Source organism: Passer domesticus, chromosome 31 (genome assembly GCF_036417665.1).
Source record: "Passer domesticus isolate bPasDom1 chromosome 31, bPasDom1.hap1, whole genome shotgun sequence".
Classification (NCBI taxonomy): Eukaryota; Metazoa; Chordata; class Aves; order Passeriformes; family Passeridae; genus Passer; species Passer domesticus.
Window position 1 is genome coordinate 2539728 of NC_087504.1, and position 26931 is coordinate 2566658.

A 26931-nucleotide genomic window follows, 5' to 3' on the forward strand; every position below is an offset into this window, starting at 1 on the left:
TTTCTCATTTGAGAGGAGACCTCAACAATCCATAAAAACATCTTAAATTTCTCATTTGAGGGGTCTCATCAATTCATAAAAATATCTCAGATATCTCATTTGAGAGGGGATCTCACCAATCCATAAAAAATATCTCAGATTTCTCATTTGAGAAGGGATCTCAACAATCCATAAAAATATCTTAAATTTCTCATTTGAGAGGGGATCTCACCAATCCATTAAAATATCTGATATTCATATAAATATCTCATTTGACAGGGGATCTCACCAATCCATAAAAACACCTCAAGGGGGGCCAAGAGGATGGTGCCAGACTTTTCAGTGGTGTGACAGGACAAGGAGCAGTGGCCATAAATGAAACCACAAGAAATTCCACTCAAGACAAGGAAGAACTTCCCATGGAGGAGGGAACAGAGTGCCCAGCCCAGGCCACCATGGGTGACAATTTATTTGAGGCCACTCTGGCCCTAAGGTCTCTGAACAAAAAATGCAGTGAAATTCAGACAGTTAAAAATTAAGTTTATTAGGTGAAATACCAAATTTTACATGTTGAAGTATCTTGAATATATTTTTGCCCTGATGAGTGGCTGGTTGTGTGTTTACCCTCCATTTTTTTAATTGGAAATAGGAAGGAATTAGCAAAGGGGAGCTCAGGGAGGATTTGGGATCAGGGAGTGAAGGTGATGGGGTGCAGATCTGAGCCCGGGGGTCTCACAGTGCTTGGAATTCTGCACTCACAGCTGTGAGGAGCAGAGGAAGGGAATTCCTGAGCAGGGAATTCCCAGAGTTTCTGTGTAAAAGGTGGATTTGGATCCTCCCCTCAGTGCTCATGTCCTGGCATACAGAGGAGCATCCCTGCAGAAGGAACCCTGAGGAATTGAGGGTTTTTTCCCCCATCAGGGACCCCTGGAAGTGCAGAGCTTTCCCAGCCAGCCCCGTGATAACCCCGCATCCGTGTCACCCCCTGGCCATGGGCTTCTCCTGGGACATCCTGCTCCCACCCCTGCGCCAGCATCCTGTCCCCAGAACTGCTTATGCTTTGCTTTTTTCACCGCGTGTTCCTCCAGCAGCTCAAGGCCTTCGGGAGATTTATGGTCTCTCTGTCCCCTTCCCCCAGCGAGGGACTGAGATCAGGATCCACGCCAGGATGAATTTTCTCCGGATGCTCCTTGCAGGGCACAAACCCAGCCTGTGCTCCAGCTCTGAGGATTTCTGCACGTGCCCGTGCTCCCACGGGGGGTTTGGTGGAAGGGGAAGGGGTGTTGGGGTCTGGTGGAGTTGAGAAATCTACCCAGTGGCCATAAAAACCTGCCAGGGGATGCTCCAGAGGAGGCTGGACTTAATGGGATGGAGGACCCAAAGTCAGCCCTTCCCAGCAAAACCCGGTTTAGCCATCACTAATTTACAACTGGGTTTGCAAAATTGCTCTGAAGGAGTGGCTGACCTGGAATCCAAGTTGTTCCTCCCCTCAGGTCTGTGCCCTCCTCAGCCCCTTTGCCTTCATCTCTCAAAAATCAGGCTCTGGATGTTGCTGGGCACTGTGGAGGGGGGGTTGTGCTCCAGAGGGGTGGTTCTTCCTCTCCCTCTCGGGATGGCACTCACCAGGCAGTGCCGTGCCCGGGGTGGGGGTCAGGGGCAGTTTGGGGGTGCAGGAAGAGCCGTGGTGGGGCAGATGGTGCACTCCAACCCCACAGCTGGGGGCAGGACGGGGCTCTGCTCTTGGGGCCGGGTTGTGTCACACACTGAGTGGAGTAACAAGCTTTATTATTGCAAGGGAATATCATCTTCTTGTCAAACAGGGAATATCATTTTCTCTTCTTTCTTTAGGTTGGGCACAACAGCACTCCAGAGGCGAGATGTCCGTAGCTCCCAGCTCTCCTCAAACCTGGCACGGGGGGTGCCCAGCCAAGAAGGGCTGTGCCCAAGCAAATCGTGTCCTCAGCAGCAGGAAAACCAATCCCACCGCCCCCAGGGAGCCACCACGACCAAAACTGGGAGAGTCTGACCCCCCTTAGTTGGGAGGGCTGTTGTCCTTCGCGATGACTATGGAGTGCTGCGTGCTGGAGGAGGAATTTCCATCTCCCTTCTGGCCACCGTGCTCCTTGGGGATGTACTTGACCACGGCAGAGATGAGTTTTCCACGGAAGTTCTTGCTGAGGAAGTTGTAGAGGATGGGGTTGACGACGCAGTGCAGCAGCGTGAAGCAGTCGATGATGTCGTAGAAGAAGTAGAGCAAGTGGGCGAAGGTGCAGTGCAGGACGATGTGGTTGCCCTCGAGGGTGAGCAGCGTCAGCACGGCGTGGAAGGGCAGCCAGCTGAGCAGGAACACCCCGATGTAGGCGTAGATCAGCAGGCAGTGCTTGCGGCTCTCCGGCTTGGCGCGCCGCACGAACCGCGCCGTCAGCACGTTGAACACCGCCATGACGGGGAAGGGGATGAGGAAGCCGATGGTGGTGGTGGCCAGGCTGACCGCCAGCGCCCACTCGTCGTAGGTCTCAAAGGGGGCCATGAAGATGCAGATGGGCTCCCCGGTGTTGACCAGCTGCATGTGAGCCACCTCCAGCACGGGGATGGCGGCGGCCAGGACCCAGCTGCAGGCGCAGACCGCGCGGCGCGCGCGGTGCTGGTGCCGGCGCCAGAAGAGGGAGGAGCTGGTCAGGGTCACGTAGCGATCCACGCTCAGGCAGGTGAGGAAGAAGATGCTGGCGTACATGTTGGCGAAGTAGAAGTAGTGGGTGAAGCGGCAGAGGAAGCTGCCCCAGAGCCAGGTGTAATCCAGCATCACCTCCAGCATCCAGATGGGCAGCGAGAGCAGCACGCCCAGGTCGGCGATGGCCATGTTGATGATGTAGAGGTTGACCAAGCTCTTGTGGCCCCGCGTCTGCCAGTTGACCCAGATGACGAGGAGGTTCTCCACCAAGCCCACCACGAAGATGACGAGGTAGAGGATGAAGAGAACCACGCGCTTGATGTTCTCGTCCAGGCTGAACTCGCAGTAGGTGTAGGTGTGGTTCAGGAGGTAGAACAGCTCGGACAGGTTGTGGTAGTCCCCGTACTCACTGGGGACAGTGTGTGTCTCCGTGGGGACAGTGGTCACCTCGGCCATCCTGGTGGCTGCAGGGAAAGGGAGAGCACTGAGCTGGGCAGCCTGAAACAGAGAGCCCTTGTGTGGGGCTCAAAAAAATCCTTCTGGGAGCTTCTAATCCAATTTTTACTCCCGCGGTGGCTCCCTACATCAACCCTCCAAGGATGCTGCGTCCACCCAGGTGATCCCCTCACATCCCAGGATAAATGCCAGCCACAAACGGCAGCCACCACGTGTGGTGGCTGTCCCCTGTCCCCGAGGCTGGCCTGGGACACACAGGATTGGTGACTCTGTCCCAGACAGATCCAGCGGGAGAGGCCCCGCTCCCACCCGAGCCCTCGGGGTGTGAGCCGCCCTCACTCCGCCGGGAGCCATCGGGACATCCAAGAAGGTGACAAAATGAACCATTTCAGGGAAATGCAGCTGACCTGGACATTCTCTTACTGCCCCAAGTGAGAGCCCCGATCCCAGCGCAGCGGAGACGCTGCGGAGCCCGTCCAGTGGAGCAGCCGCTCCCTCGAGAACGCTGCGGGACTCTGCGGGACTCTGCGGGACGCTGCGGGACTCTGCGGGACTCTGCGGAACGCTGCGGGACGCTGCGGGACGCTGCGGGACTCTGCCCTTCCAGCGGGGCCTTCCCGCTTCACCCGGAGCCTGGCAAGCGGGCACCGAGCCGCAGCTGGTGTCCCCCGTGAGCGTCACCCCTGTGGCACCCACCCCGGCTGGCAGACAGAACCAGGGGGAGGCTGAGCCTGGCACCCCCCGGGCTCCCGAACCTCCCGTCCTCTCTGTCCTGCAGGTCCTGAAGGGCCGCTGGGGCTGAGAGACGGGACAGACGGACGGGAGAGGGGACAGACGGACAGGAGAAGGGATGGGCAGACAGGACCAGGGACAGACAAATGGAGAAGGGACAGATGGGAGAGGGGACAGACGGACAGGAGAAGGGACAGACAAACGGGAGAAGGGACGGACGGACAGGAGAAGGGACAGAGAGATGGGCGAGGTGACAGATGGATGGTAGAGGGGACAGACGGACATGAGAAGGGACAGGCAGACAGGAGAAGGGACAAGCAGACAGGACTAAGGACAGAAAAACGGGAGAAGGGACGGACGGGTGGGAGAGGGGACAGATGGATGGCAAAGGGGACAGATGGACATGGGAAGGGACAAGCAGAAAGGAGAAGGGACAGGCAGACAGGACCAGGGACAGACAAACGGGAGAAGGGATAGATAGGAGAGGGGACAGATGGATGGTAAAGGGGACAGACGGAGAGGAGAAGGGACAGACAAATGGGAGAAGGGACGGATGGGTGGGAGAGAGGACAGACAGGAGAAGGGACGGACGGACAGGAGAAGGGACAGACAAACGGGAGGAGGGACGGACGGGTGGGAGAGGGGACAGACGGATGGCAGAAGGGACAGACGGACAGGAGAAGTGACACGAAGCAGGAGGCACGGCTCTGGCTCACCGGCGGCTGGGCGAGGGCTGCGCTGGGGCTGCTCGGGGCGGGGGGATCCTCTCGGCTCGGCAGCTCAGGCGCCTCTGGGCACGGAGCCGGGGTGGGCTCGGTGGCCGCTTGCTGGGCAGGAAATGACCGCCGTGGTGCGACATCCTGAGACAGCCCAGCCCGGTGACATTTCCCTGGATCTGCAGCGCCGGGACTCGGCTCCCGTTTGATTTTGCCGCAGGGTGGGGACGGAGGCCCCGGGCAGGTGTCGGTGTGGAAGCCGCAGGTGCCTGGCGGTGGACGGGGGTCCCCGCGGCTTCCCGAGTGTCCCCTCCACTGTCACCGCGCTGGGATAAGAGGTTGGATCCCGCCTGGATCCGTCTGTGGGGAAAATACATCCCAGGTCCTGCCCCGGCTCTGGGAATCCTGGTTGGGGTGGGTTAAAACAAAAGTGACAAAGCTGTCCTTGATGCCACCTCGATACCAGGGTGAGATCAGGGGTTTTTCGGGGGAAAAGCTGAAAGCTGAACTCTGTGCCCGGGCAGCGCTCCCGCAGGAGCCGGTGGCAGACGGATGTCGCCAGAGAAGCACCTCTGGCCAGGCAGCAATTAATCACAGAGCCTTGATTGCCCCGCGGTCTGGCAGGGGAAGCCAGGGGGCTCAAGCCTTGCCCCGGCGCTGGGGACGGGGGCTGATAGGCAGAAAATTTTGCATCGTTCTGCAAGTCCTGCGAAACAATTGCAGGAAATCTCCCTTTTTCCCAGCTCAGCCAAGACTGCGGGATCAACAATTGGCTCGGAAGGAAGGCACGGGGAGCGGGGAAGCGCCAGGGCACTGATAAAGTCGGGGCTCACAACAACAAGCCCGGCGCTGGTGACCCCGTGTGCAGGTACCAACCCCGGCAGGAGCGGCTTCCAAACAGGAACTCGGCGGCTTCGTGCTGGCCCCGGGCATGTTTTGGCTCAGCTGGGGCCGTGGGGGTGGTGAGGGGCCGCTCTGCCACCGAGGGGGTTTTGTCCCACCCGAGAGGGAAGAAATGCTCTGCTGGTTCTGTTTAACGGGTCAGGAGAATTCCACAGCGAACTCTGGGGCTGAGCAGGAGCTGGGAAGCGTCGAGGGCTGTGCAGGGGCTGCTGATGCTGGTGGGAACAGCGAGCTCTGGGAGCTTGGTTGTATTTCTGGGTTTGGGACAGGCAGCTCAGCCCCTTCTGCAATTCCTGGGGTGCCCCAAGGCTCTCAGCACCCCAAATCTGTGCCCAGGAGCCCCTCAGGGTCTGGAGAGGCGGGCTCCAGGCAGAGGCAGCGCTGGGGATCTGCAATTCTCCTGCTCCTTCCCCCTCCGGAGGGATTTGGGCACAGGTGTGCCGCGGCAGGTACAGCCAGGGCTGCAGCTCCCGGGGGTTGGCACGCCACGTCCCGGTCCCCAACGCGACCTGCGGGGGCTGCCGGGCACGCTGTGCTCCCTGAGCCAAAGAAAACACTCGGGAAAAGCTTCCTCGGCTGGGGAAGGCAGCTTGTGCGAGGTCCCGGGTGCTCCTCGTCCCTCTCGCCCTCCCCGAGGCGTCTCGGGGGTCCCGGCCCAGGGTGGGCTCGGGCTTTGCCAGAGCTGAGGGGAGGGGGCTGCGCTGGCTCTGCTCTGGTCCCGCAGGCAAGTGCACAACCTCAGAGACCTGCCCCCGATTACCTGATCGCTAATCAGCTCTTAATTAGCTCGGTGAGTGACGCAGGGATCATCGCCCACGAGCCCGGGGGACGGATAAACACCGCTCTGCTTCTCCCAGCCCGTTCCCTGCCAGCCCAGCCGGGATATCCCGGGATATACCGTGCCCAGGGGATGGATAAACACCGCGCTGCCTCTCCCAGCCCTTTCTCTGCCACCCGAGCCGGGATATCCCGGGATACACCGTGCCCAGGGGATGGATAAACACCGTTCTGCCTTTCCCGGCTCGGTCCCTACCATCCGAGCCGGTTTATCTCGGGATACACCGTGCCCAGGGGATGGATAAACACCGCGCTGCCTCTCCCAGCCCGTTCCCTGCCAGCCCAGCCGGAGTATCCCGGGTTAAGCCGAGCCTAGGAGAGGGATAAACACCGAGCTGCCTCTCCCAGCCCGTTCCATGCTACCCGAGCCGGGATATCCCGGGTTAAACCGAGCCTAGGGGATGGATAAACACCGCTCTGCCTTTCCCAGCCCTTTCCCTGCCACCCGAGCCGGGATATCCCGGGACACACAGCCGCTCGGGGCACGGGCAGCAGCCGGGATCCTGCCACGCGACCCCCGGTGGCCGCCAGCACCGTGGCCAGGTGACCCTCGGACACCTCCGAGCCCCAGCATTGCCCAGCTTTATTGAGCACGTTCTGCAGAGCCCGAGACACCCACGGGCCGTGTCCCCGCTCTGGTGGCCATCAGGGCGTCCCGCTGGCCGGGACGGGCAGGAAGAAGCCAATGATGGTGTCGGAGAGCCAGGCCGGGCAGTAGCTGAGCGGGAGGAAGATGAGGCAGGCGTCCCAGCCCGCGGCGTAGCGGCTGCGGGGACAGCGGGACAGCAGCGCGTGGGTCATGGCATCGGTGACGTGCGACAGCCGGGAGCTGCTCAGGCGGTGCATCAGGGTGGTGCTCTTGGCATCTGGGTGGGCAGAAGGGGGTCAGCGCCGTGGAGGTGCGGTCAGCAGGGGTGGCGGTGTTGGGGTGGACTCACATTTGTCCAGGTAGTGGCGGCCGTAAGCTGCCTGGGTTTCTGCCGGGAGCCGCTCCCAGAGGCGAAGGAAGCCCTCCACCAGCGGGGCGGGGTCGGTCATTCCCGTCTGGAAGCCTCCGGGTTCGATGATGGAGACCCTCACCCCGAAGGGACGCAGCTCCCGCCTGCCCGAGGTGGGGGGGATCAGCGGGAGCTGCTGCCCCGAGGAGGGCAGAGACCGGGGGGCAGCGAGGGGCTGCTCGTGGCACACCCCAGGCGTTCTGTCGTGGGCGCTGGGGAACCTTGTTCTTGCTCCGGGGACCCTCGTGGATCCCGAGACGTCCCCGGAGCTCAGCACGCCGGGACCCCTCTGGATCCCGGGATCCTGGAATCCCCCTGAACCTCAGTGCCTCGGGAACACCCCAGATCTTGGAACCTCCCCGAATTTTCAGCGCCCCAGGACCCCTCTAGACACCAAAACCAAAGACCCCGGGACCCCGGGACGACCCGGACTGGTCCATCCCCCCCACTCCAGGATCCTTCTAGAACTTTCCTCCAGAGCTCCTCGAAACCCTTCCCCTGCTTGCACACCCACGGCTCCAGCCCTGCCCACGCTCCCAGCCCGCTTGCGGTCAGCATTTCACAACCTCCCCGGGGGAAAATGTAACCAGGAATAAAAATAAAAATAAAAATAAAAATAAAAATAAAAATAAAAATAAAAATAAAAATAAAAATAAAAATAAAAATAAAAATAAAAATAAAACCCTGCCTGAGGAGAGCGACCCAACAGCGGGAGAGCTCCGGGGGCTGCCGCAGCCGTACCTGAGGCTGTCAGAGAAGGCCTCCACGCCGAATTTGGAGATGCAGTAGCCTCCCCCGAAGCAGGACACGCGGCCCATCACGCTGGCCACGTTGACCACGCGGCCCCGCGCCCGCCGCAGCAGCGGCAGCAGGCTCAGCGTCACCTCCACCAGCCCCACCAGGTTGACGTTCAGCACCTTGACAAAGTCCTCCTTGCTCAGCCACTCGTTCGGGGCCGCGGGGATGGCGATGCCGGCGTTGTTCACCAGCCCCCAGAGCCCTGGGGAGGGGATGGGGTGAGCCGGGGCTGTTCCCCAGCCCGCAGCCCTGTGCCAGCCTCGCCTGTGCCGGCACAAGGTGGCAGGAGAGCTGTTGGGGTGATCAGCTCTTAATGAGCTGATTTTTGGGGGGAAAGGCTGCAAGCTGAACTCTCTGCCCGGCCAGCACTCCCGCAGGAGATGCTGGCAGATGGATGTCGCCAGAGAAGCACTTCTGGCCAGGCAGCAATTAATCCCAGAGCCGTGATTGCCCTGTGCCAGCCAGGGCAAGCCAGGGGGGACAACGAGGTGACAACAAGGGCACCACCCCCGTTCTACCTTGATCACCCACACGCTCGCGGACCCAGGCGGCGACACGGGCGATGCTCTTGCTGCAGGTGACATCCAGCAGGACGGTGTGCAGCCGCTCGGAGCTGGCCGCCCGCAGCTCCGCGGCGCCGCTGTCCGTCAGGCAGGCGGCGAGCACCCGCAGCCCCCGCGCGTCCAGCTGCCGGGCCAGCAGCTTCCCGAAGCCGCTGTCGCATCCCGTGATCAGCACGTGCTTCTCCGAGAGCCGCGGCACCGGCTGCCGCTCCCGGTGCCAGCGGCGCAGCAGGAGCAGCGCCAGCAGCACGGCCACCGCGTACGGCCACATCCCCGCCGCTGGCAGCGCTCGGTGACAGCCCGTGCCGGCATTTATAGAGCCGGGATTGCGGCAGCTCCCTGCCGGGCTGCGTTTTGTCCCTCCTGATTTGTGGTTTTTGCAATTCCCGGCTTTGCCCGTGCCTGGGGCTCTGCCGTGCCCCCAACAGGTGGATCCCGGTGCCCCACGGAGCTGGATTTGGGGGAACCACCAGCAGCACCAACCCTGGACCTTTCCATCCCACCCAGCACTGGTGGGTGACAGGGTCCCCAAATGTGGTGATGGGGCAGCACAGGCCCCCCAGACAGCTCTGCAGGAGGAGGAAGCAGAGGAGGGTTCTGTAAGAGGCCTGCTCGCTTCTTTGCCCGGAGGGAAATCTGCTCAGGTCGGAACAGGTCTGAGTTTTGCTGCCCTGTGTCAATACCCGGGCTGCCAGTCTGGACAGGCCCCCTGGCACCGTGCCCAGGGCTGGATCCTGAAGGCAGCAGGTGCCCAGGGGAAGAGCCAGAGCTGCCACAGCCTGAGTGCCACCACGCTCAGCCAGGAGGGGACAGGGCGTCTTTATTCAGGACAAACCCACCCGTGAGCAGGGCACAGAGGGACAGACAGCTACAAACTCCGAGCTACACGCAGCTACAAATTCAGGGACGTGGCCGCAGCCAATTCTTGATCCCAGCGTGCGTTATTGCATCTCCCTCTGCTCCTGGCTGCCAGCTGCATGCCCACCTCAGGCTTGCCCAGCAGGTTTGGGGTAGAACAAGGAGAAGAGGGCATCGCTGAGGGCTGAGGGCAGGTAGCTGAGGGGCAGGTAGAGCAGCTTGGCGTCCCAGCCGGCCGAGTAGCGCGAGCGCGGGTGCAGGCTGGTCAGAGCGTGCTCCATGCAGTTGGTGACCAGGGACAGGTCGGTGTTGTAGCCCTTCTGCAGCAGCTTGAGGGTCGCCACAACTGCAGGGGCAGAAAACGCCGCTGAGAGGCTGGAGCTGAGCGGAGCCAAGTGGCCCCAGGGGGTTTTGGGGCAGTGGGACCCCCGTGGGACCCTCGTGGGACCCCCATGGTCCTGGGGATGTGCCTTGTGTCATCAGACAAAGAGGATCACTCAATGTTTGGGGGAGCTACTTACAATCCTTCAAGTAACCCTCCCCGTAACTCGCTTTGATTTCTGCAGGAAGCTTCTCCCAGCTGGCGTAGAAATTCTTCTCCAGGTTCTCAACGTTGGTGATCATGGTTTTGAAGTAGCCCGGCTCGATCACACAGACCTTCACCCCGAAGTTGCGCATCTCCAGCCTGCAGGGGATTGAGTCCCGTGGGACATGGCAGCAGCACCCAGCGTGTCCGTGCCAGCATCTCCCATGGCATGCAGCCTCGTGCCAGGGCGTGGAGCACAGCCAGACCATGTCAGTGGACATTGTGCCAGGGGGGCACGTGGCAGAGATGATGTGCCAGTAAAAATTTGCCACATTTCAATGGGTTGGGAGCAAAGCAAAGCTCAATGCAGCAGGGCCGTGTCCTGCAGGGTCTTGAATAGAGGCAATGTCCTCAGGGGAGGCTCCATGTCCACATCTCCCTTGGCATGCAGCCTCGTGCCAGGGCATGGAGCAGAGCCTGACCATGCCAGTGGACATTGTGCCAGCCTGGCACATGGCTGAGATGATGTGCCAGTAAACATTTGCCACATCTGGATGGGCTGGGAGCAAAGCAAAGCTCAGGGTAGCTCCTGTCCTGCAGGGTTGTGGACAGGGCCAATGTCCCCAGGGGAGGCCCCGTGCCAGCACAGGAGCTGCTCACACTTCAGCAGCACACACGAGCTCGACCTGTGCTCAGTCACGATCGTGCAGGGCTGGGAGCTGACTGCTGCGCCAGACAAAGTCCAGAAAAACAAGCTGGGAAACCCTGAGGGAGAGCTGCTGCTGCAGCCTTACCTGAGGCTGTCAGAGAAGGCCTCCACGCCGTACTTGGAGGGGCAGTAGCCTCCGCCGAAGAAGGACACGCGGCCCATCACGCTGGCCACGTTGACCACGCGGCCCCGCGCCCGCCGCAGCAGCGGCAGCAGGCTCAGCGTCACCTCCACCAGCCCCACCAGGTTGACGTTCAGCACCTTGACGAAGTCCTCCTTGCTCAGCCACTCGTTCGGGGCCGTGGGGATGGCGATGCCGGCGTTGTTCACCAGCCCCCAGAGCCCTGGGGAGGGGATGGGGTGAGCCGGGGCTGTTCCCCAGCCCGCAGCCCTGTGCCAGCCTCGCCTGTGCCGGCACAAGGTGGCAGGAGAGCTGTTGGGGTGATCAGCTCTTAATGAGCTGATTTTTTGGGGGAAAGGGCTGCAAGCTGAACTCTCTGCCCGGGCAGAACTCCTGCAGGAGCTGCTGGCAGAGGGATGTCGCCAGAGAAGCACTTCTGGCCAGGCAGCAATTAATCCCAGAGCCGTGATTGCCCTGAGCCAGCCAGGGCAAGCCGGGGGGGACAACGAGGTGACAACAAGGGCACCACCCCCGTTCTACCTTGATCACCCACACGCTCGCGGACCCAGGCGGCGACACGGGCGATGCTCTTGCTGCAGGTGACATCCAGCAGGACGGTGTGCAGCCGCTCGGAGCTGGCCGCCCGCAGCTCCGCGGCGCCGCTGTCCGTCAGGCAGGCGGCGAGCACCCGCAGCCCCCGCGCGTCCAGCTGCCGGGCCAGCAGCTTCCCGAAGCCGCTGTCGCATCCCGTGATCAGCACGTGCTTCTCCGAGAGCCGCGGCACCGGCTGCCGCTCCCGGTGCCAGCGGCGCAGCAGGAGCAGCGCCAGCAGCACGGCCACCGCGTACGGCCACATCCCCGCCGCTGGCAGCGCTCGGTGACAGCCCGTGCCGGCATTTATAGAGCCGGGATTGCGGCAGCTCCCTGCCGGGCTGCGTTTTGTCCCTCCTGATTTGTGGTTTTTGTAATTCCCGGCTTTGCCCGTGCCTGGGGCTCTGCCGTGCCCCCAGCAGGTGGATCCCGGTGCCCCACGGAGCTGGATTTGGGGGAACCACCAGCAGCACCAGCCCTGGACCTTTCCATCCCACCCAGCACTGGTGGGCGACAGGGTCCCCAAATGTGGTGATGGGGCAGCACAGGCCCCCCAAACAGCTCTGCAGGAGGAGGAAGCAGAGGAGGGTTCTGTAAGAGGCCTGCTCGCTTCTTTGCCCGGAGGGAAATCTGCTCAGGTCGGAACAGGTCTGAGTTTTGCTGCCCTGTGTCAATACCCGGGCTGCCAGTCTGGACAAGCCCCCTGGCACCGTGCCCAGGGCTGGATCCTGAAGGCAGCAGGTGCCCAGGGGAAGAGCCAGAGCTGCCACAGCCTGAGTGCCACCACGCTCAGCCATGAGGGGACAGGGCGTCTTTATTCAGGACAAACCCACCCGTGAGCAGGGCACAGAGGGACAGACAGCTACAAACTCCGAGCTACACGCAGCTACAAATTCAGGGACGTGGCCGCAGCCAATTCTTGATCCCAGCGTGCGTTATTGCATCTCCCTCTGCTCCTGGCTGCCAGCTGCATGCCCACCTCAGGCTTGCCCAGCAGGTTTGGGGTAGAACAAGGAGAACAGGGCGTCGCTGAGGGCTGAGGGCAGGTAGCTGAGGGGCAGGTAGAGCAGCTTGGCGTCCCAGCCGGCCGAGTAGCGCGAGCGTGGGTGCAGGCTGGTCAGAGCGTGCTCCATGCAGTTGGTGACCAGGGACAGGTCGGTGTTGTAGCCCTTCTGCAGCAGCTTGAGGGTCGCCACAACTGCAGGGGCAGAAAACGCCGCTGAGAGGCTGGAGCTGAGCGGAGCCAAGTGGCCCCAGGGGGTTTTGGGGCAGTGGGACCCCCGTGGGACCCCCATGGTCCTGGGGATGTGCCTTGTGTCATCAGACAAAGACAGTCACACAACCTTTGGGGGAGCTACTTACAATCCTTCAAGTAACCCTCCCCGTAACTCGCTTTGATCTCTGCAGGAAGCTTCTCCCAGCTGGCGTAGAAATTCTTCTCCAGGTTCTCAACGTTGGTGATCATGGTTTTGAAGTAGCCCGGCTCGATCACACAGACCTTCACCCCGAAGTTGCGCATCTCCAGCCTGCAGGGGATTGAGTCCCGTGGGACATGGCAGCAGCACCCAGCGTGTCCGTGCCAGGATCTCCCTTGGCATGCAGCCTCGTGCCAGGGCGTGGAGCACAGCCAGACCATGTCAGTGTACCCTGTGCCAGCCTGGCACGTGGCTGAGATGATGTGCCAGTAAAAATTTGCCACATTTCAATGGGTTGGGAGCAAAGCAAAGCTCAATGCAGCAGGGCCGTGTCCTGCAGGGTCTTGAATAGAGGCAATGTCCTCAGGGGAGGCTCCATGCCCACATCTCCCATGGCATGCAGCCCCATGCCAGGGCATGGAGCAGAGCCTGACCATGCCAGTGGACATTGGGCCAGCCTGGCACGTGGCTGAGATGATGTGTCAGCAAATCTTTGGGATGGGTTGGGAACAAAGCAAAGCTCGGGGCAGCAGGGCCATGTCCTGCAGGGTCTTGAATAGAGGCAATGTCCCCAGAGGAGGCTCCATGCCCACATCTCCCATGGCATGCAGCGGGAGGGGTGGAGCACAGCCTGTGGACGCCAGTGGACATTGTGCCAGCCTGGCACGTGGCTGAGATGATGTGCCAGTAAACATTTGCCACATCTGGATGGGCTGGGAGCAAAGCAAAGCTCAGGGTAGCTCCTGTCCTGCAGGGCTGTGGACAGGGCCAGTGTCCCCAGGGGAGGCCCGGTGCCAGCACAGGAGCTGCTCACACTTCAGCAGCACACACGAGTTCGACCTGTGCTCAGTCACGATCGTGCAGGGCTGGGAGCTGACCGCTGCGCCAGACAAAGTCCAGAAAAACAACCTGGGAAACCCTGAGGGAGAGCTGCTGCTGCAGCCTTACCTGAGGCTGTCAGAGAAGGCCTCCACGCCGTACTTGGAGGGGCAGTAGCCTCCGCCGAAGCAGGACACGCGGCCCATCACGCTGGCCACGTTGACCACGCGGCCCCGCGCCCGCCGCAGCAGCGGCAGCAGGCTCAGCGTCACCTCCACCAGCCCCACCAGGTTGACGTTCAGCACCTTGACAAAGTCCTCCTTGCTCAGCCACTCGTTCGGGGCCGTGGGGATGGCGATGCCGGCGTTGTTCACCAGCCCCCAGAGCCCTGGGGAAGGGATGGGGTGAGCCGGGGCTGTTCCCCAGCCCGCAGCCCTGTGCCAGCCTCGCCTGTGCCGGCACAAGGTGGCAGGAGAGCTGTTGGGGTGATCAGCTCTTAATGAGCTGATTTTTGGGGGGAAAGGGCTGCAAGCTGAACTCTCTGCCCGGGCAGAACTCCTGCAGGAGCTGCTGGCAGAGGGATGTCGCCAGAGAAGCACTTCTGGCCAGGCAGCAATTAATCCCAGAGCCGTGATTGCCCTGAGCCAGCCAGGGCAAGCCAGGGGGGACAACGAGGTGACAACAAGGGCAGCACCCCCGTTCTACCTTGATCACCCACACGCTCGCGGACCCAGGCGGCGACACGGGCGATGCTCTTGCTGCAGGTGACATCCAGCAGGACGGTGTGCAGCCGCTCGGAGCTGGCCGCCCGCAGCTCCGCGGCGCCGCTGTCCGTCAGGCAGGCGGCGAGCACCCGCAGCCCCCGCGCGTCCAGCTGCCGGGCCAGCAGCTTCCCGAAGCCGCTGTCGCATCCCGTGATCAGCACGTGCTTCTCCGAGAGCCGCGGCACCGGCTGCCGCTCCCGGTGCCAGCGGCGCAGCAGGAGCAGCGCCAGCAGCACGGCCACCGCGTACGGCCACATCCCCGCCGCTGGCACCGGCACCGGGATGGGGAGCAGGACGCGACCGGGAGAGGTTCGTCCCGACCTTGGCTTTGCCCTCGGGCCGCTGTTAATTATTAATTTGCGGCCCCCGGGGCAAGGATCGCGGAGATACCGCTGGGCCTCCGGGCACTACCGGGATGCGGGAGCGGCTCCGCCCCGTCCTCTCCCGGGGCTCGTCCCGCTGCTGCCGCCTGCAGCTCGCCGGGCTCCGGGCAGTGCCCCCGGACGTGTCCCGGGGCTTCGCCGCCGCCGCTCTTGCGGGGAATCGTTAACGGGAGCGGGGCAGCGCCCGCGGGTTCCCGCAGCGCTGCGCTGCCCTCCCGGGAAGCCCCCGGAGCCCGGGACCACCTCGAAGACCGGGACCACCCCCTAGTTCGGAACATCCCCGAGCCCGGAACACCCCCCGGAGCCCGGAACATCCCCGAGGGCGGGACCATCCCCGAGCCCGGAACACCCCCGGAACACCCCGGAGCCCGGAACATTCCCGGAGCCCGAAACATCTCCGGAGCCCCGGACCACCCCCGAGCCCGGAACATCCCCCGAGCCCGGAACATCCCGGGACCACCCCGGAGTCCGGAACATCCCCGGAACACCACCGAGCCCGGAACATCCCCGAGCCCGGAACACCCCGGAGCCCGGAACATCCCGGGACCACCCCCGAGCCCGGGACCACCCCCGAACCCGGAACATCCCCGAGCCCGGAACATCCCCGAGCCCCTCCGCCTCCGGATCACCGGATTACCCCGGGACCCTCCCAGATCCTGGGACCGCCCCGAAAGCCGGGACCCCCCCGCACCTCAGCACCCCAGGGTCTACCGGACCCCGGGACAAGCCAGGACCGCGTCCAGGGACCCTCCCGGACCCCGGATAGCCCCTCCTGGGACACCCCGAACCCCCACGCTCCCGGAGCTCTCCGGATCCCGGGATACCCCCCGGGCACCGGGACATCCCGGGACCTCAGCGCTCCGCGACCCGGGACATTGCAGGACCCCCAAATCCCCCCCTGACCGCAGCGCCCCGGCTCCCACCCGCCTCGGGACCCCCCCGGACCCCGGGCCGTGCCCGCAGCTCAGCACCCCGCCACCCTCCCGGTTCCGGGACCCCTCCAGGACCACCCCCGGACCGCACGACCCCGGGACCCCGGGGCATCCCCTCCCCTCCATCCCGGGACCTCTCCGGTGCTTTGCTCTCCTCCCACTCCCCCGAGCCGCGCACCCCCGGTGCCCGGTGCTCGGTGCCCCCGTGACCGGACTACAACTCCCGGCGGCCCCCGGGCCCGGCGCCGCCGCCGCTTCCCGCCGCCTCCCGCCGCTCCGTTCCCGCCATGGCGCGGTTCGAGCCGGCGGCGCTGCCCGAGCTGCTCCCGGTCTTCTACCGGCGGCTCTTCCCGCACGGCCCCTACGGCCGCTGGCTCAGCTACGGCGGCGGTGAGCGGGGGGGAACCGGTACCGGGCGGGGGGCACCGATACCGAGCCGGGGCACCGGTACCGGGCGGGGACTCCACCGGGTATGCGGTACCGGACCGGGGCATTGATACCGGACTGGGGCCAGCGATACCGAGCCGGGAGCACCATCCGGGGCATCGATACCAGGCGGGGGTCACCGATACCGGGCGAGGGGCATCGATACCGGATGGGAGCACCGATATCGGGCGGGGGGCATTGATACCGAGCCGGGGCATCGATACCGGGCGGGGGGTACTGATAACGGGCGGGAGCATCGATACCGGACTGGGGGCAACGGTACCGGGCGGGGGCTCCACCGGGGATGCGGTACCGGACGGGGGCATTGATACCGGACTGGGGCCACCGGTACCGAGACGGGGGTCACCGGTACCGGGCGAGGGGCATTGATACCGGGCGGGGGGCACCGGTACCGGCCGGGGGGCACCGATACCGGATGGGGTCACCGATACCGGGTGGGGGGCACCGGTACCGGGCGAGGGGCACCGATACCGGACTGGGGCCAGCGATACCGTGCGGGGGGCACTAATACCGGGGAAAAGGCACCGATACCGACCGGGGGGCACCGATACCGGATGGGGGCACCGATACCGGGCGAGGGGCATTGATACCGGGGGAAAGGCACCGATACCGGCCGGGGGGCACCGATACCGGATGGAGGCACCGATACCGGGCGAGGGGCATTGATACCGGGGGAAAGGCACCGATACCGGCCGGGGGGCACCGATACCGGGGGAAAGGCACCGATACTGGGCAGGGTACACCGGTACCGGGCGGGAACACCCCGATCCCGGGTCTCATCCCACACTGCACCGACCGGGACACCGGGAGGAGCGGGGAAGGGCGGGTCTGGGGGTGACTTTAATGGGGGATTTAGGACGGCATTAACCCCCCCCGACCCTCCCGTGTCCCTGCAGCGAAGAATTACTTCCAGCTGCGGGAATTCTCCTTCACGCTGCGGGACGACGTCTACCTGCGCTTCCAGTCCTTCAGCAGCCCCCAGGAGCTGGAGCGGGAGCTGCAGAAGATCAACCCCTACAAAATCGACATCGGGGCCGTCTACTCCCACCGGGTGAGTCCTGCCCCCCGTGCTGGGGGGGTCTGCGGGGGTCTCCGGTGGCGCTGAGCCCACCCTGTCCCTCCTCAGCCCAACCAGCACAACACGGTGCACCTGGGAGCCTTCCAGCCTCAGGAGAAGGAGCTGGTCTTTGACATCGACATGACGGATTACGACGACGTCCGGACGTGCTGCAGGTTGCCCCGGGGGGCTCTGGGGCTGGGAGGGGGTTCAGGGGCGGGGGGCGTCCAGCTGACGCCCCTCGCTGTGCCCCCAGCTCGGCTGATGTCTGCTCCAAGTGCTGGACGCTGATGACCATCGCCGTCCGCGTCATCGACCGCGCGCTCGTGGGTGAGGGGCTTGGGGGCACGCGGGGACCCCCTGGCTGGGCATGTGCAGACCCCACAGCACTGCCCAGACCCCAAGGAATTCACAGAATTCACAGAGTGAGCAGTTTGGAAGGGAAGTTTAGGATTGAGTCCATCCCAGCTCCAACAGCTCAACTAAACCAGTGCCACGTCCAATTTTTTTTAAACACACCCAGGGGTGGTGATTCCACCACCTCCCCACGCAGAACATTCCAGAGCTTTATCACCCTTTCTATAAAAAGCTTTTTCCTAATATCCAACCTAAATTTTCCCTTGGCACAGCTTGGGACTGTGTGCTCTGGTTCTGGAGAAAGAGTCCGACCCCCTCTGTGGGAAATGGATTTGTGGAAAATCCTTAAAGTTTCACAGAAGGTTCACATAAGTGATATTTATACACAAAAGTCTGTATTTGTGTGTGAATTTTGAGATAAGGAATGTTGACTTAGAGATGTTGTGGAATAGGAGAGGTATTGTCGAGAGAGAAATTGAATTAAATTTTGAAGGATGGTCTTGTAAATAAGATTAGAAATTTTTGAGAAATAGAACTATGAAAGAAGTATAAAATATGTATTGTAGTAGGACTTACGAGGGGTAATTTTAAATTATTTGTTTTCAGTTATTTGCAGTGTATAATTAGTACCATAAAATGAATAATTTGAAATTACCCCTCATAAATCCTACTACAATACACCTTTCATAGTTTTATTTCTCCAAAATAGAACTGTGCCCCACCAAGCCCATCTGTGCCCCCCCAAAACCCATCTGTGCCCCCCCAAAACCCTATCTATGCCCCTTCAAACCCATGTGTGCCCCTTCAAACCCATTTGTGCCCACCCAAAACCCATCTGTGCCCCTTCTAAACCTATCTATGTCCCCCCAAACCCCATCTGTACCCCCCCCAAACCCCATCTGTACCCCCCCAAAGCCCATCTGTGTCCCTCCAAAGCCCATGTGTGCCCCCCTAAAACACATCTGTGCCCCCCCAAATCTATCTGTGCCCCCCCAACCCATCTGTGCCCCTCCAAAACTCCTCTGTGCCCCTTCTAAACCTATCTATGTTCCCCCAAATCCCATCTGTGCCCCCCAAACCCCACCTATGTCCCCCTAAAACCCATCTGTGCCCCTTCAAACCCATCTGTGCCCCTTCAAACCCATCAGTGCCCCCCTAAACCCCACCTGTGCCCCTCCAAAGCCCACGTGTGCCCCTCCAAATTCCATCGATGCCCCCCCAAACCCCATCTATGCCCCTTCAAACCCATTTGTGCCCCCCCAAAACCCCACTGTGCCCCCACAGAGGACCTGGGCGTGCGGCACCGCCTGTGGGTGTACTCTGGCAGGAGGGGGGTGCACTGCTGGGTGTGCGACGACGCCGTCAGGAAATGGTCCCCAGCCCTGAGGGCAGCTGCAGTGGAGTACCTGAGCCTGGTGAAGGTGGGTGCCAGGGCTGTGGGTGCCCCTCAGCCTGGTGAAGGTGGGTGCCAGGGGGTTTGGGTACCCCTGGGACTGGTGAAGGTGGGTGCCAGGGGGTGTGGGTACCCCTGGGACTGGTAAAGGTGGGTGTGGGTGCCCCTGGGACTGGGGAAGGGGGGTGCCAGGGTTTTGGGTACCCCTGAGCCTGGGGAAGGTGGGTGCCAGGGGTGTGGGTGCCCCTGGGACTGGTGAAGGTGGGTGCCAGGGGCTGTGGGTACCCCTGGGACTGGTGAAGGTGGGTGCCAGGGGCTGTGGGTACCCCTGGGACTGGGGAAGGGGGGTGTGGGTGTCCCTGGGACTGGTGAAGGTGGGTGTGGGTACCCCTGGGACTGGGGAAGGTGGGTGTGGGTGCCCCTGGGACTGGGGAAGGTGGGTGTGGGTGCCCCTGGGACTGGTGAAGGTGGGTGTGGGTGCCCCTGGGACTGGGGAAGGTGGGTGCCAGGGGGTTTGGGTACCCCTGAACCTGGGGAAGGGGGGTGCCAGGGGTGTAGGTACCCCTGGGACTGGTGAAGGTGGGTGCCAGGGGCTGTGGGTACCCCTCAGCCTGGGGAAGGTGGGTGTGGGTACCCCTGAGCCTGGTGAAGGTGGGTGCCAGGGGTGTGGGTACCCCTGGGACTGGTGAAGGTGGGTGCCAGGGGGTTTGGTACCCCCTGAGCCTGTGGAAAGTGGATTTGGGTACCCCTGAGCCTGGTTGAAAATGGATTTGGGGAGTTTGGGTACCCCTGAGCCTGGTGAAAATGAGTTTGGGGGGGTTTGGGTACTCCTGAGTCTGGTGAAGGTGGGTGCCAGGGGGGTTTGGGTACCCCTGAGCCTGGTTGAAAATGGATTTGGGGGGTTTGGGTACTCCTGAGCCTGGTGAAGGTGGGTGCCAGGGGCGTTTGGGTACCCCTGAGCCTGTGGAAAGTGGGTTTGGGTACATCTGAGCCTGGTGAAAATGGGTGCCAGGGGGGTTTGGGCACTCCCTGAGCCTGGTGAAGGTGGGTTTGGGGGGGGTTTGGTACCCCTGAGCCTGTGGAAGGTGGGTGCCAGGGGGGTTGGGCATCACTTCACCCTTGTGGATGTGGATTTGTGGGGGACTGGGCACCCCTGCCCCTGGAGCAGGTGGGTTTGGGGGGCTTTGGGTACCCCTGACCCTGATGAAAATGGGTTTGAAGGGTCTGGGCACCCCGTGCCCCTGGAGCAGGTGGGTTTGGGGGGGACTGGGCACTCCCTCACCCTGTTGAAAATGGGTTTGTGGGGCTTTGGGTACCCCCTGACCCTGCTGAAAATGAATTTGTGGGGGGTCTGGGCACCCCCTGCCCCTGATAAAAATGGGTTTGAAGCGTCTGGGCACCCCCTGCCCCTGAAGCAGATGGATTTGTGGGGGTCTAGGCACTTCCTGCCCCTGGAGCAGGTGGGTTTGGGGGTCTCTGGGCACCCCTGCCCCTGGAGCAGGTGGGTTTGGGGGGCTTTAGATACCCCCTGACCCTGCTGAAAATGACTTTGGGGGGCTTTGGGCACCCCTGCCCCTGGAGCAGGTGGGTTTGGGGGGCTTTGGGCACCCCTGCCTCTGGAGCAGGTGGGTTTGGGGGGCTTTGGGCACCCCCTGCCCCTGGAGCAGGTGGGTTGGGGGGTCTGGGCACCCCCTGCCCCTGAAGCAGATGGATTTGTGGGGGTCTAGGCACTGCCTGCCCCTGGAGCAGGTGGGTTTGGGGGGCTTTGGGCACCCCCTGAGCCTGGTGAGAATGATTTTGGGGGTCTCTGGGCACCCCTGCCCCTGGAGCAGGTGGGTTTGGGGGGCTTTGGGTACCCCCTGCCCCTGGAGCAGGTGGGTTTGGGGGGCTCTGGGCACCCCCTGGAGCAGGTGGGTTTGGGGGGCTTTGGGCACCCCCTGAGCCTGGTGAGAATGAATTTGGGGGGCTCTGGGCACCCCTGCCCCTGGAGCAGGTGGGTTGGGGGGTCTGGGCACCCCCTGCCCCTGGAGCAGGTGGGTTTGGGGGGCTCTGGGCACCCCCTGGAGCAGGTGGGTTTGGGGGGCTCTGGGCACCCCCTGGAGCAGGTGGGTTTGGGGTGCCCAGCCCCGTGCCCACCCCAGGCTGCCCCTGTGCCCCCAGGGCGGTGCAGACTCGGTGAAGAAGGTGAACCTCTCCCACCCCGTGCACCCCTTCATCAGGTGGGTCAGCCCCTGCCCCCTTAAACCTTTCTTTGACCCAAAATTGGGATAAAAAGAGAGGCATTTAAAAAAAATTTTATTCTGTTTTCAGTCTCACGTGAAGGGTGGGACAATACAGATGTTAAAATTCGTGCTGATGTTATCATATTTTTATTTTTTATATATAAAATTCACCCTGGCTAAAGGAGCTTTGCAAAATAAGTTTATTTACATTGATTGTAGTGGTTTTGGTTTGTTAATTTCAGATTTTTTTTTTAATTTTGAGATTTTTTAAATTAATATGTTGATGAGCATGGTGGGTTTTATTGTTGGCCAATCACCAATTTATTTATTTCTTGTGAGACAGGATTAGGAGAAAGGTAAAGCTGGCTTAAAATTTTAAAAGGGTATAAAGAAAAATGTATTAACAGTAATTAAAATTAAAAAGTAGCAAGAATTAAACCCAATTTTTTAGATTACTTTTTAGAAAAGGTTTTTGTACATTAATTGTTATAGTGACAATGTTAGTGCCTCGTGTACTTCACTGTAACAAAACCATCAAAGAGGTTTGAGAGAGGGGGAAATGTGGAAAAATTAATTTATAGAGAATCCCCCAAGCCTGACAAAACTCCCACATCTGCAAACCTCGAGGTAAGAAATGCTGGCTTGGAAATGGGACAGACACTGCTGAGAAAAACAAATTTCAGAGGGTGGCCTCACAACTAAAAATAAATGCTTCAGAGAAACAGAATTATGTTATTTATTATTATTATTTCTTATATATAATTATGTTATTATTATTTGTTTTATATTAGGAGCCACGAGGGGTAAATTTAAATTATTGGATTTAAAGAATTTACAGCGTGCTGTGGCAAAAGCTGATAGGACAAAAATATTTATAATACCTCGTAATTAAGAAATAATTAACTTCTAATCGTGATGGTGTGAATTATAACATCTGTATTGTCCCGCCTTTGAGGTGAGGCTTAAAACCAGAATAAAAGCTTTTCAAAAGCCTCTCAGTTGCCCCACGTTTGGGTCCAAAAAAGCCCTTTTTGGCAACTCTGGGCTGTCCCGCAGGCGCTCGGTGGCCGTGGTGCAGAAATACTTCGAGGAGCACGCGCTGAGGGGACAGGACATCCTGGGCAGCCCCGAGAGGTGGGACAAGGTGCTGGCCCTGCTCCCTGAGGGTATCCTTGCTGCCTGGGGGGGTTAAAAAATGGGGGAAAATGTGGGGTTAAAATGAAAATATAGGGTTAAAATATGGGGTGAAAGCATGGGGTTAAAATGAAAATATCAGGGTAAAATAGGGGGTTAAAATGGGGTTAAAAATAAAATATGGGGTTAAAATAAGGGGTTAAAATAAAGGGGGTTAAAGTTAAAATATGGGGTTAAAATGGGGTTAAAAATAAAACATGGGGTTAAAGTTGAAATACAGGGTTAAAAGATGGGGTTAAAATAGGGGGTTAAAGTTAAAATATGGGGTTAAAGTTTTGAGGTTAAAATGGGGTTGAAGCATGGGGTTAAAGTTAAAATATGAAGTTAAAGTTGAAATATGGGGTTAAGATACGGGGTTAAAGTTAAAATATGAGGTTAAAAGATAAGGGTAAAATACGGGGTTAAAATTAAAATATGACGTTAAAGCATGGGGTTAAAATTAAAATATGGGGTTGAAGGTAAAATATGGGGTTAAAGCATGGGGTTAAAGTTAAAATAGGGGTTTAAAACATGGGATTAAAGCATAGAGTTAAAGTTAAAAGATGGGGTTAAACTAAAAGATGGGGTTAAAAGATGGGGTTGAAGGTAAAATATGGGGTTAAATCCTTGGAGGAGCACGCGCTGAGGGGACAGGACAGCCTGGGCAGCCCCGAGAGGTGGGACAAGGTGCTGGCCCTGCTCCCTGAGGGTATCCTTGCTGCCTGGGGGGTGGGGAGGAAGGGGTTAAAAAAGTTAAAAATATGGGGTTAAAACAGGGGGTGAAAGCATGGGGTTAAAATGAAAATATCAGGGTAAAATAGGGGGTTAAAATGGGGTTAAAAATAAAATATGGGGTTAAAATAAGGGGTTAAAATAAAGGGGGTTAAAGTTAAAATATGGGGTTAAAATGGGGTTAAAAATAAAAGATGGGGTTAAAGTTGAAATACAGGGTTAAAAGGTGGGGTTAAAATAGGGGGTCAGAGTTAAAATATGGGGTTAAAGTTTTGAGGTTAAAATGGGGTTGAAGCATGAGGTTAAAGTTAAAATATGAGGTTAAAGTTGAAATATGGGGTTAAGATACGGGGTTAAAGTTAAAATATGAGGTTAAAAGATAAGGGTAAAATACGGGGTTAAAATTAAAATATGACGTTAAAGCATGGGGTTAAAATTAAAATATGGGGTTAAAGTTAAAATATGGGGTTAAAGTTAAAATATGGGGTTAAAGCATGGGGTTAAAGTTAAATGATGGGGTTAAAACAGAGGGTTAAAAATAAAATATGGGGTTAAAAGATGGGGTTGAAGGTAAAATATGGGGTTAAAATCCTTGGAGGAGCACGCGCTGAGGGGACAGGACAGCCTGGGCAGCCCCGAGAGGTGGGACAAGGTGCTGGCCCTGCTCCCTGAGGGTATCCTTGCTGCCTGGGGGGGTTAAAATGGGGGGAAATGTGGGGTTAAAATCGGGGGTTAAAATATGGGGTTAAAATGAAAATATCAGGGTAAAATAGGGGGTTAAATTTAAAATATGGGGTTAAAATAAAAGGGTTAAAGTTAAAATAAAGGGGTTAAAGTTAAAATATGGGGTTAAAATGGGGTTAAAAATAAAATATAGGGTTAATATAGAGGGTTAAAGTTGAAATATGGGGTTAAAAGATGGGGTTAATATAGGGGGTTAAAGTTAAAATATGGGGTTAAAATAAAGGGGTTAAAGTTAAAATATGGGGTTAAAATGGGGTTAAAATAAAATATAGGGTTAATATAGAGGGTTAAAGTTAAAATATGGGGTTAAAATGGCATCCTGGAAAGGGCGAATGGGATCCTGGAAGGGTAGATGGGGTCCTAGAAGGGTAAATGGGACTCTGGAAAGGGTGAAACGTATCCTGGAAGGGTAAATGGGGTCCTGGAAGGGTAAATGGGGTCCTGGAAAGGCTGAATGGGGTCCTAGAAGGGTAAATGGGACTCTGGATAGGGTAAATGGGATCCTGGAAAGGTAAATGGGGTCCTGGAAGGGTAAATGGGATCCTGGAAGGGTAAAACATATTCTGGAAGGGTAGATGAGATTCTAGAAGGGTAAATGGGATCCTGGAAGGGTAAATGGGACTCTGGAAAGGGTAAAACAGATCCTGGAAGGGTAAATGGGATCTTGGAAGGGTAAAATGGATCCTGAAAGGCTAAATGGGATCCTGGAAGGGTAGATGGGGTCCTAGAAGGGTAAATGGGGCTCTGGAAAGGGTGAAACGTATCCTGGAAAGGCTGAATGGGATCCTAGAAGGGTAAAACGTATCCTGGAAGGGCAAAACAGCAAACCAAACAGCAAAACAATCGCTGTGGCGGAGCCTTGACGCGGTCAGAGCTGCGGGAGCCGCTGCGGGCCGAGTTCCCGCGCAGGAAGGACTCGGTGCAGCGCTGGGAGCTGCTGCGGGCCCGCGCCGAGCGCGAGCGCGGCCGCCTGGGGCACCCCGAGTGGGAGGTGATGCTGCAGCTCTGCTTCCCCCGCCTCGACGGCAACGTCAGCAAGGGGCTCGGCCACCTGCTCAAGAGCCCCTTCAGCGTGCACCCCAAAACCGGTGAGGGGCTGGGGGGTGGGCCCCAAAACAGGGGAGGGGCTGGACCCCAAAACAGGGGAGGGGCTGGGGGGTGAGCCCCGAAACAGGGGAGGGGCTGGGGGGTGGGCCCCAAAACAGGGGAGGGGCTGGGGGGTGGGCCCCAAAACAGGGGAGGGGCTGGGGGGTGAGCCCCGAAACAGGGGAGGGGCTGGGGGGTGGGCCCCAAAACAGGGGAGGGGCTGGGGGGTGAGCCCCGAAACAGGGGAGGGGCTGGGGGGTGGGCCCCAAAACAGGGGAGGGGCTGGGGGGTAAGCCCCAAAACAGGGGAGGGGCTGGACCCCAAAACAGGGGAGGGGCTGGGGGGGTGAACCCCAAAACTGGTGAGGGGCTGAACCCCAAAACAGGGGAGGGGCTGGGGGGTGAGCCCCAAAACAGGGGAGGGGCTGGACCCCAAAACAGGTGAGGGGCCGGGGCCTGGACCCCAAAACAGGGGAGGGGCTGGGGGGTGAACCCCAAAACTGGTGAGGGGCCGGGGGCTGGACCCCAAAACAGGGGAGGGGCTGGGGGGTGAACCCCAAAACAGGGGAGGGGCTGGGGGCTGGACCCCAAAACAGGGGAGGGGCTGAACCCCAAAACAGGGGAGGGGCTGGGGGGTGAACCCCAAAACAGGGGAGGGGCTGGACCCCAAAACAGGGGAGGGGCTGGGGGGCTGGACCCCAAAACAGGGGAGGAGGGTTCCTGTATTGAACCCCAAAACAGGTGAGGGGCTGGGGGGGTGAACCCCAAAAAAACAGGTGAGGGGCTGGGGGGCTGAGCCCCAAAACAGGGGAGGGGCTGGGGGGTGAACCCCAAAACAGGGGAGGAGGGTTCCCCTGTTGAACCCCAAAACAGGTGAGGGGCTGGGGGGCTGTGCTGAACCCCAAAATGGTTGAGGGTCTGGAGGAGCATTCCCATGTTGAACCCCAAAACTGGTGAGGAGCTGTGCTGAACCCCAAAACAGGAGGGGCTGGAGGAGCAGTCCCGTGTTGAACCCCAAAACAGGGGAGGGGCTGGGGGGGCTTTGCTGAACCCCAAAACAGGTGAGGAGGGTTCCTGTATTGAACCCCAAAACAGGGGAGGAGGGTTCCCGTGCTGAACCCCGAAACGTGAGGAGCGTTCCTGAGTTGACAGAGTGATAAAATTATCCTTTGTGCCCCCCAAAAAATCACAGAAGCCCAGAAGTTTCTCCCAGCGACAAAAAGCCGCCTCGTGGGCGGATTCCAAGAGGATTCCACGAGGATTCACCTCAAATTTTAGGGCAGCGAATGGGGTGGGAGGCAAAAAGTCCCACGTGAGCAGTCGGGTGGGAACTGAGGTGTAGGGAGTATCCAGGGAATATCCAGGGAATATCCAGGAATATCCAGGAATATCCAGGAATATCCAGGGATATCCAGGGAATATCCAGGAATATCCAGGAATATCCAGGGATATCCAGGGAATATCCAGGAATATCCAGGGATATCCAGGGATATCCAGGGAATATCCAGGGAATATCCAGGGAATATCCAGGGAATATCCAGGAATATCCAGGGAATATCCAGGGAATATCCAGGGATATCCAGGGATATCCAGGAATATCCAGGGATATCCAGGGAATATCCAGGGAATATCCAGGGAATATCCAGGGAATATCCAGGGATATCCAGGAATATCCAGGGAGTATCCAGGGAATATCCAGGAATATCCAGGGAATATCCAGGGAATATCCAGGGAATATCCAGGGATATCCAGGGAATATCCAGGGAATATCCAGGGAATATCCAGGAATATCCAGGGAATATCCAGGGAATATCCAGGGAATATCCAGGGAATATCCAGGGATATCCAGGGAATATCCAGGGAATATCCAGGAATATCCAGGGAATATCCAGGGATATCCAGGGAATATCCAGGGAATATCCAGGGATATCCAGGAATATCCAGGGATAT

At 59.3% G+C, this 26931-nt stretch overlaps 5 protein-coding genes and 2 long non-coding RNA genes across 7 annotated transcripts in view; 3 read left to right on the top strand and 4 right to left on the bottom strand.

The window, feature by feature from the left end:
• Positions 1-514: 514 nt before the first annotated feature.
• Positions 515-5572, bottom strand: GPR182 (G protein-coupled receptor 182). The gene is made up of 2 exons (XM_064401258.1): positions 4555-5572; positions 515-3114 (listed from the first exon to the last, which is right to left on the bottom strand). The coding sequence occupies exon 2, from the start codon at positions 3104-3106 to the stop codon at positions 2012-2014; it is 1095 nt and encodes a 364-aa protein (XP_064257328.1). The 5' UTR covers positions 3107-3114; positions 4555-5572; the 3' UTR covers positions 515-2011.
• Positions 5573-6793: 1221 nt separating this feature from the next.
• On the bottom strand, positions 6794-9307 carry LOC135287986 (retinol dehydrogenase 16-like). The gene is made up of 4 exons (XM_064401262.1): positions 8609-9307; positions 8034-8292; positions 7233-7396; positions 6794-7160 (listed from the first exon to the last, which is right to left on the bottom strand). The coding sequence occupies exons 1-4, from the start codon at positions 8922-8924 to the stop codon at positions 6940-6942; spliced, it is 960 nt and encodes a 319-aa protein (XP_064257332.1). The 5' UTR covers positions 8925-9307; the 3' UTR covers positions 6794-6939.
• A 146-nt stretch (positions 9308-9453) lies between these two features.
• LOC135287987 (retinol dehydrogenase 16-like) lies at positions 9454-11745 on the bottom strand. Its single transcript, XM_064401263.1, has 4 exons — positions 11408-11745; positions 10832-11090; positions 10033-10196; positions 9454-9857 (listed from the first exon to the last, which is right to left on the bottom strand). The coding sequence occupies exons 1-4, from the start codon at positions 11721-11723 to the stop codon at positions 9640-9642; spliced, it is 957 nt and encodes a 318-aa protein (XP_064257333.1). The 5' UTR covers positions 11724-11745; the 3' UTR covers positions 9454-9639.
• A 507-nt stretch (positions 11746-12252) lies between these two features.
• Positions 12253-15075, bottom strand: LOC135287988 (retinol dehydrogenase 16-like). Its single transcript, XM_064401264.1, has 4 exons — positions 14398-15075; positions 13822-14080; positions 12821-12984; positions 12253-12656 (listed from the first exon to the last, which is right to left on the bottom strand). The coding sequence occupies exons 1-4, from the start codon at positions 14711-14713 to the stop codon at positions 12439-12441; spliced, it is 957 nt and encodes a 318-aa protein (XP_064257334.1). The 5' UTR covers positions 14714-15075; the 3' UTR covers positions 12253-12438.
• A 925-nt stretch (positions 15076-16000) lies between these two features.
• PRIM1 (DNA primase subunit 1) overlaps positions 16001-26931 on the top strand; it is a 19902-nt gene continuing 8971 nt past the window's right edge. Inside the window, exons 1-8 of the mRNA XM_064401248.1 lie at positions 16001-16161; positions 17115-17269; positions 17345-17451; positions 17532-17605; positions 18917-19053; positions 21186-21244; positions 22304-22413; positions 24769-24984. Coding sequence (XP_064257318.1) covers positions 16059-16161; positions 17115-17269; positions 17345-17451; positions 17532-17605; positions 18917-19053; positions 21186-21244; positions 22304-22413; positions 24769-24984 — 961 coding nt within the window. The 5' untranslated portion in view covers positions 16001-16058. The remainder of the gene's footprint in view (positions 16162-17114; positions 17270-17344; positions 17452-17531; positions 17606-18916; positions 19054-21185; positions 21245-22303; positions 22414-24768; positions 24985-26931) is intronic.
• On the top strand, positions 19534-20966 carry LOC135288008 (uncharacterized). Its single transcript, XR_010351383.1, has 3 exons — positions 19534-19716; positions 20194-20485; positions 20527-20966. It is a non-coding gene; the product is annotated as an uncharacterized LOC135288008 (long non-coding RNA).
• On the top strand, positions 22485-22994 carry LOC135288009 (uncharacterized). The gene is made up of 2 exons (XR_010351384.1): positions 22485-22764; positions 22816-22994. It is a non-coding gene; the product is annotated as an uncharacterized LOC135288009 (long non-coding RNA).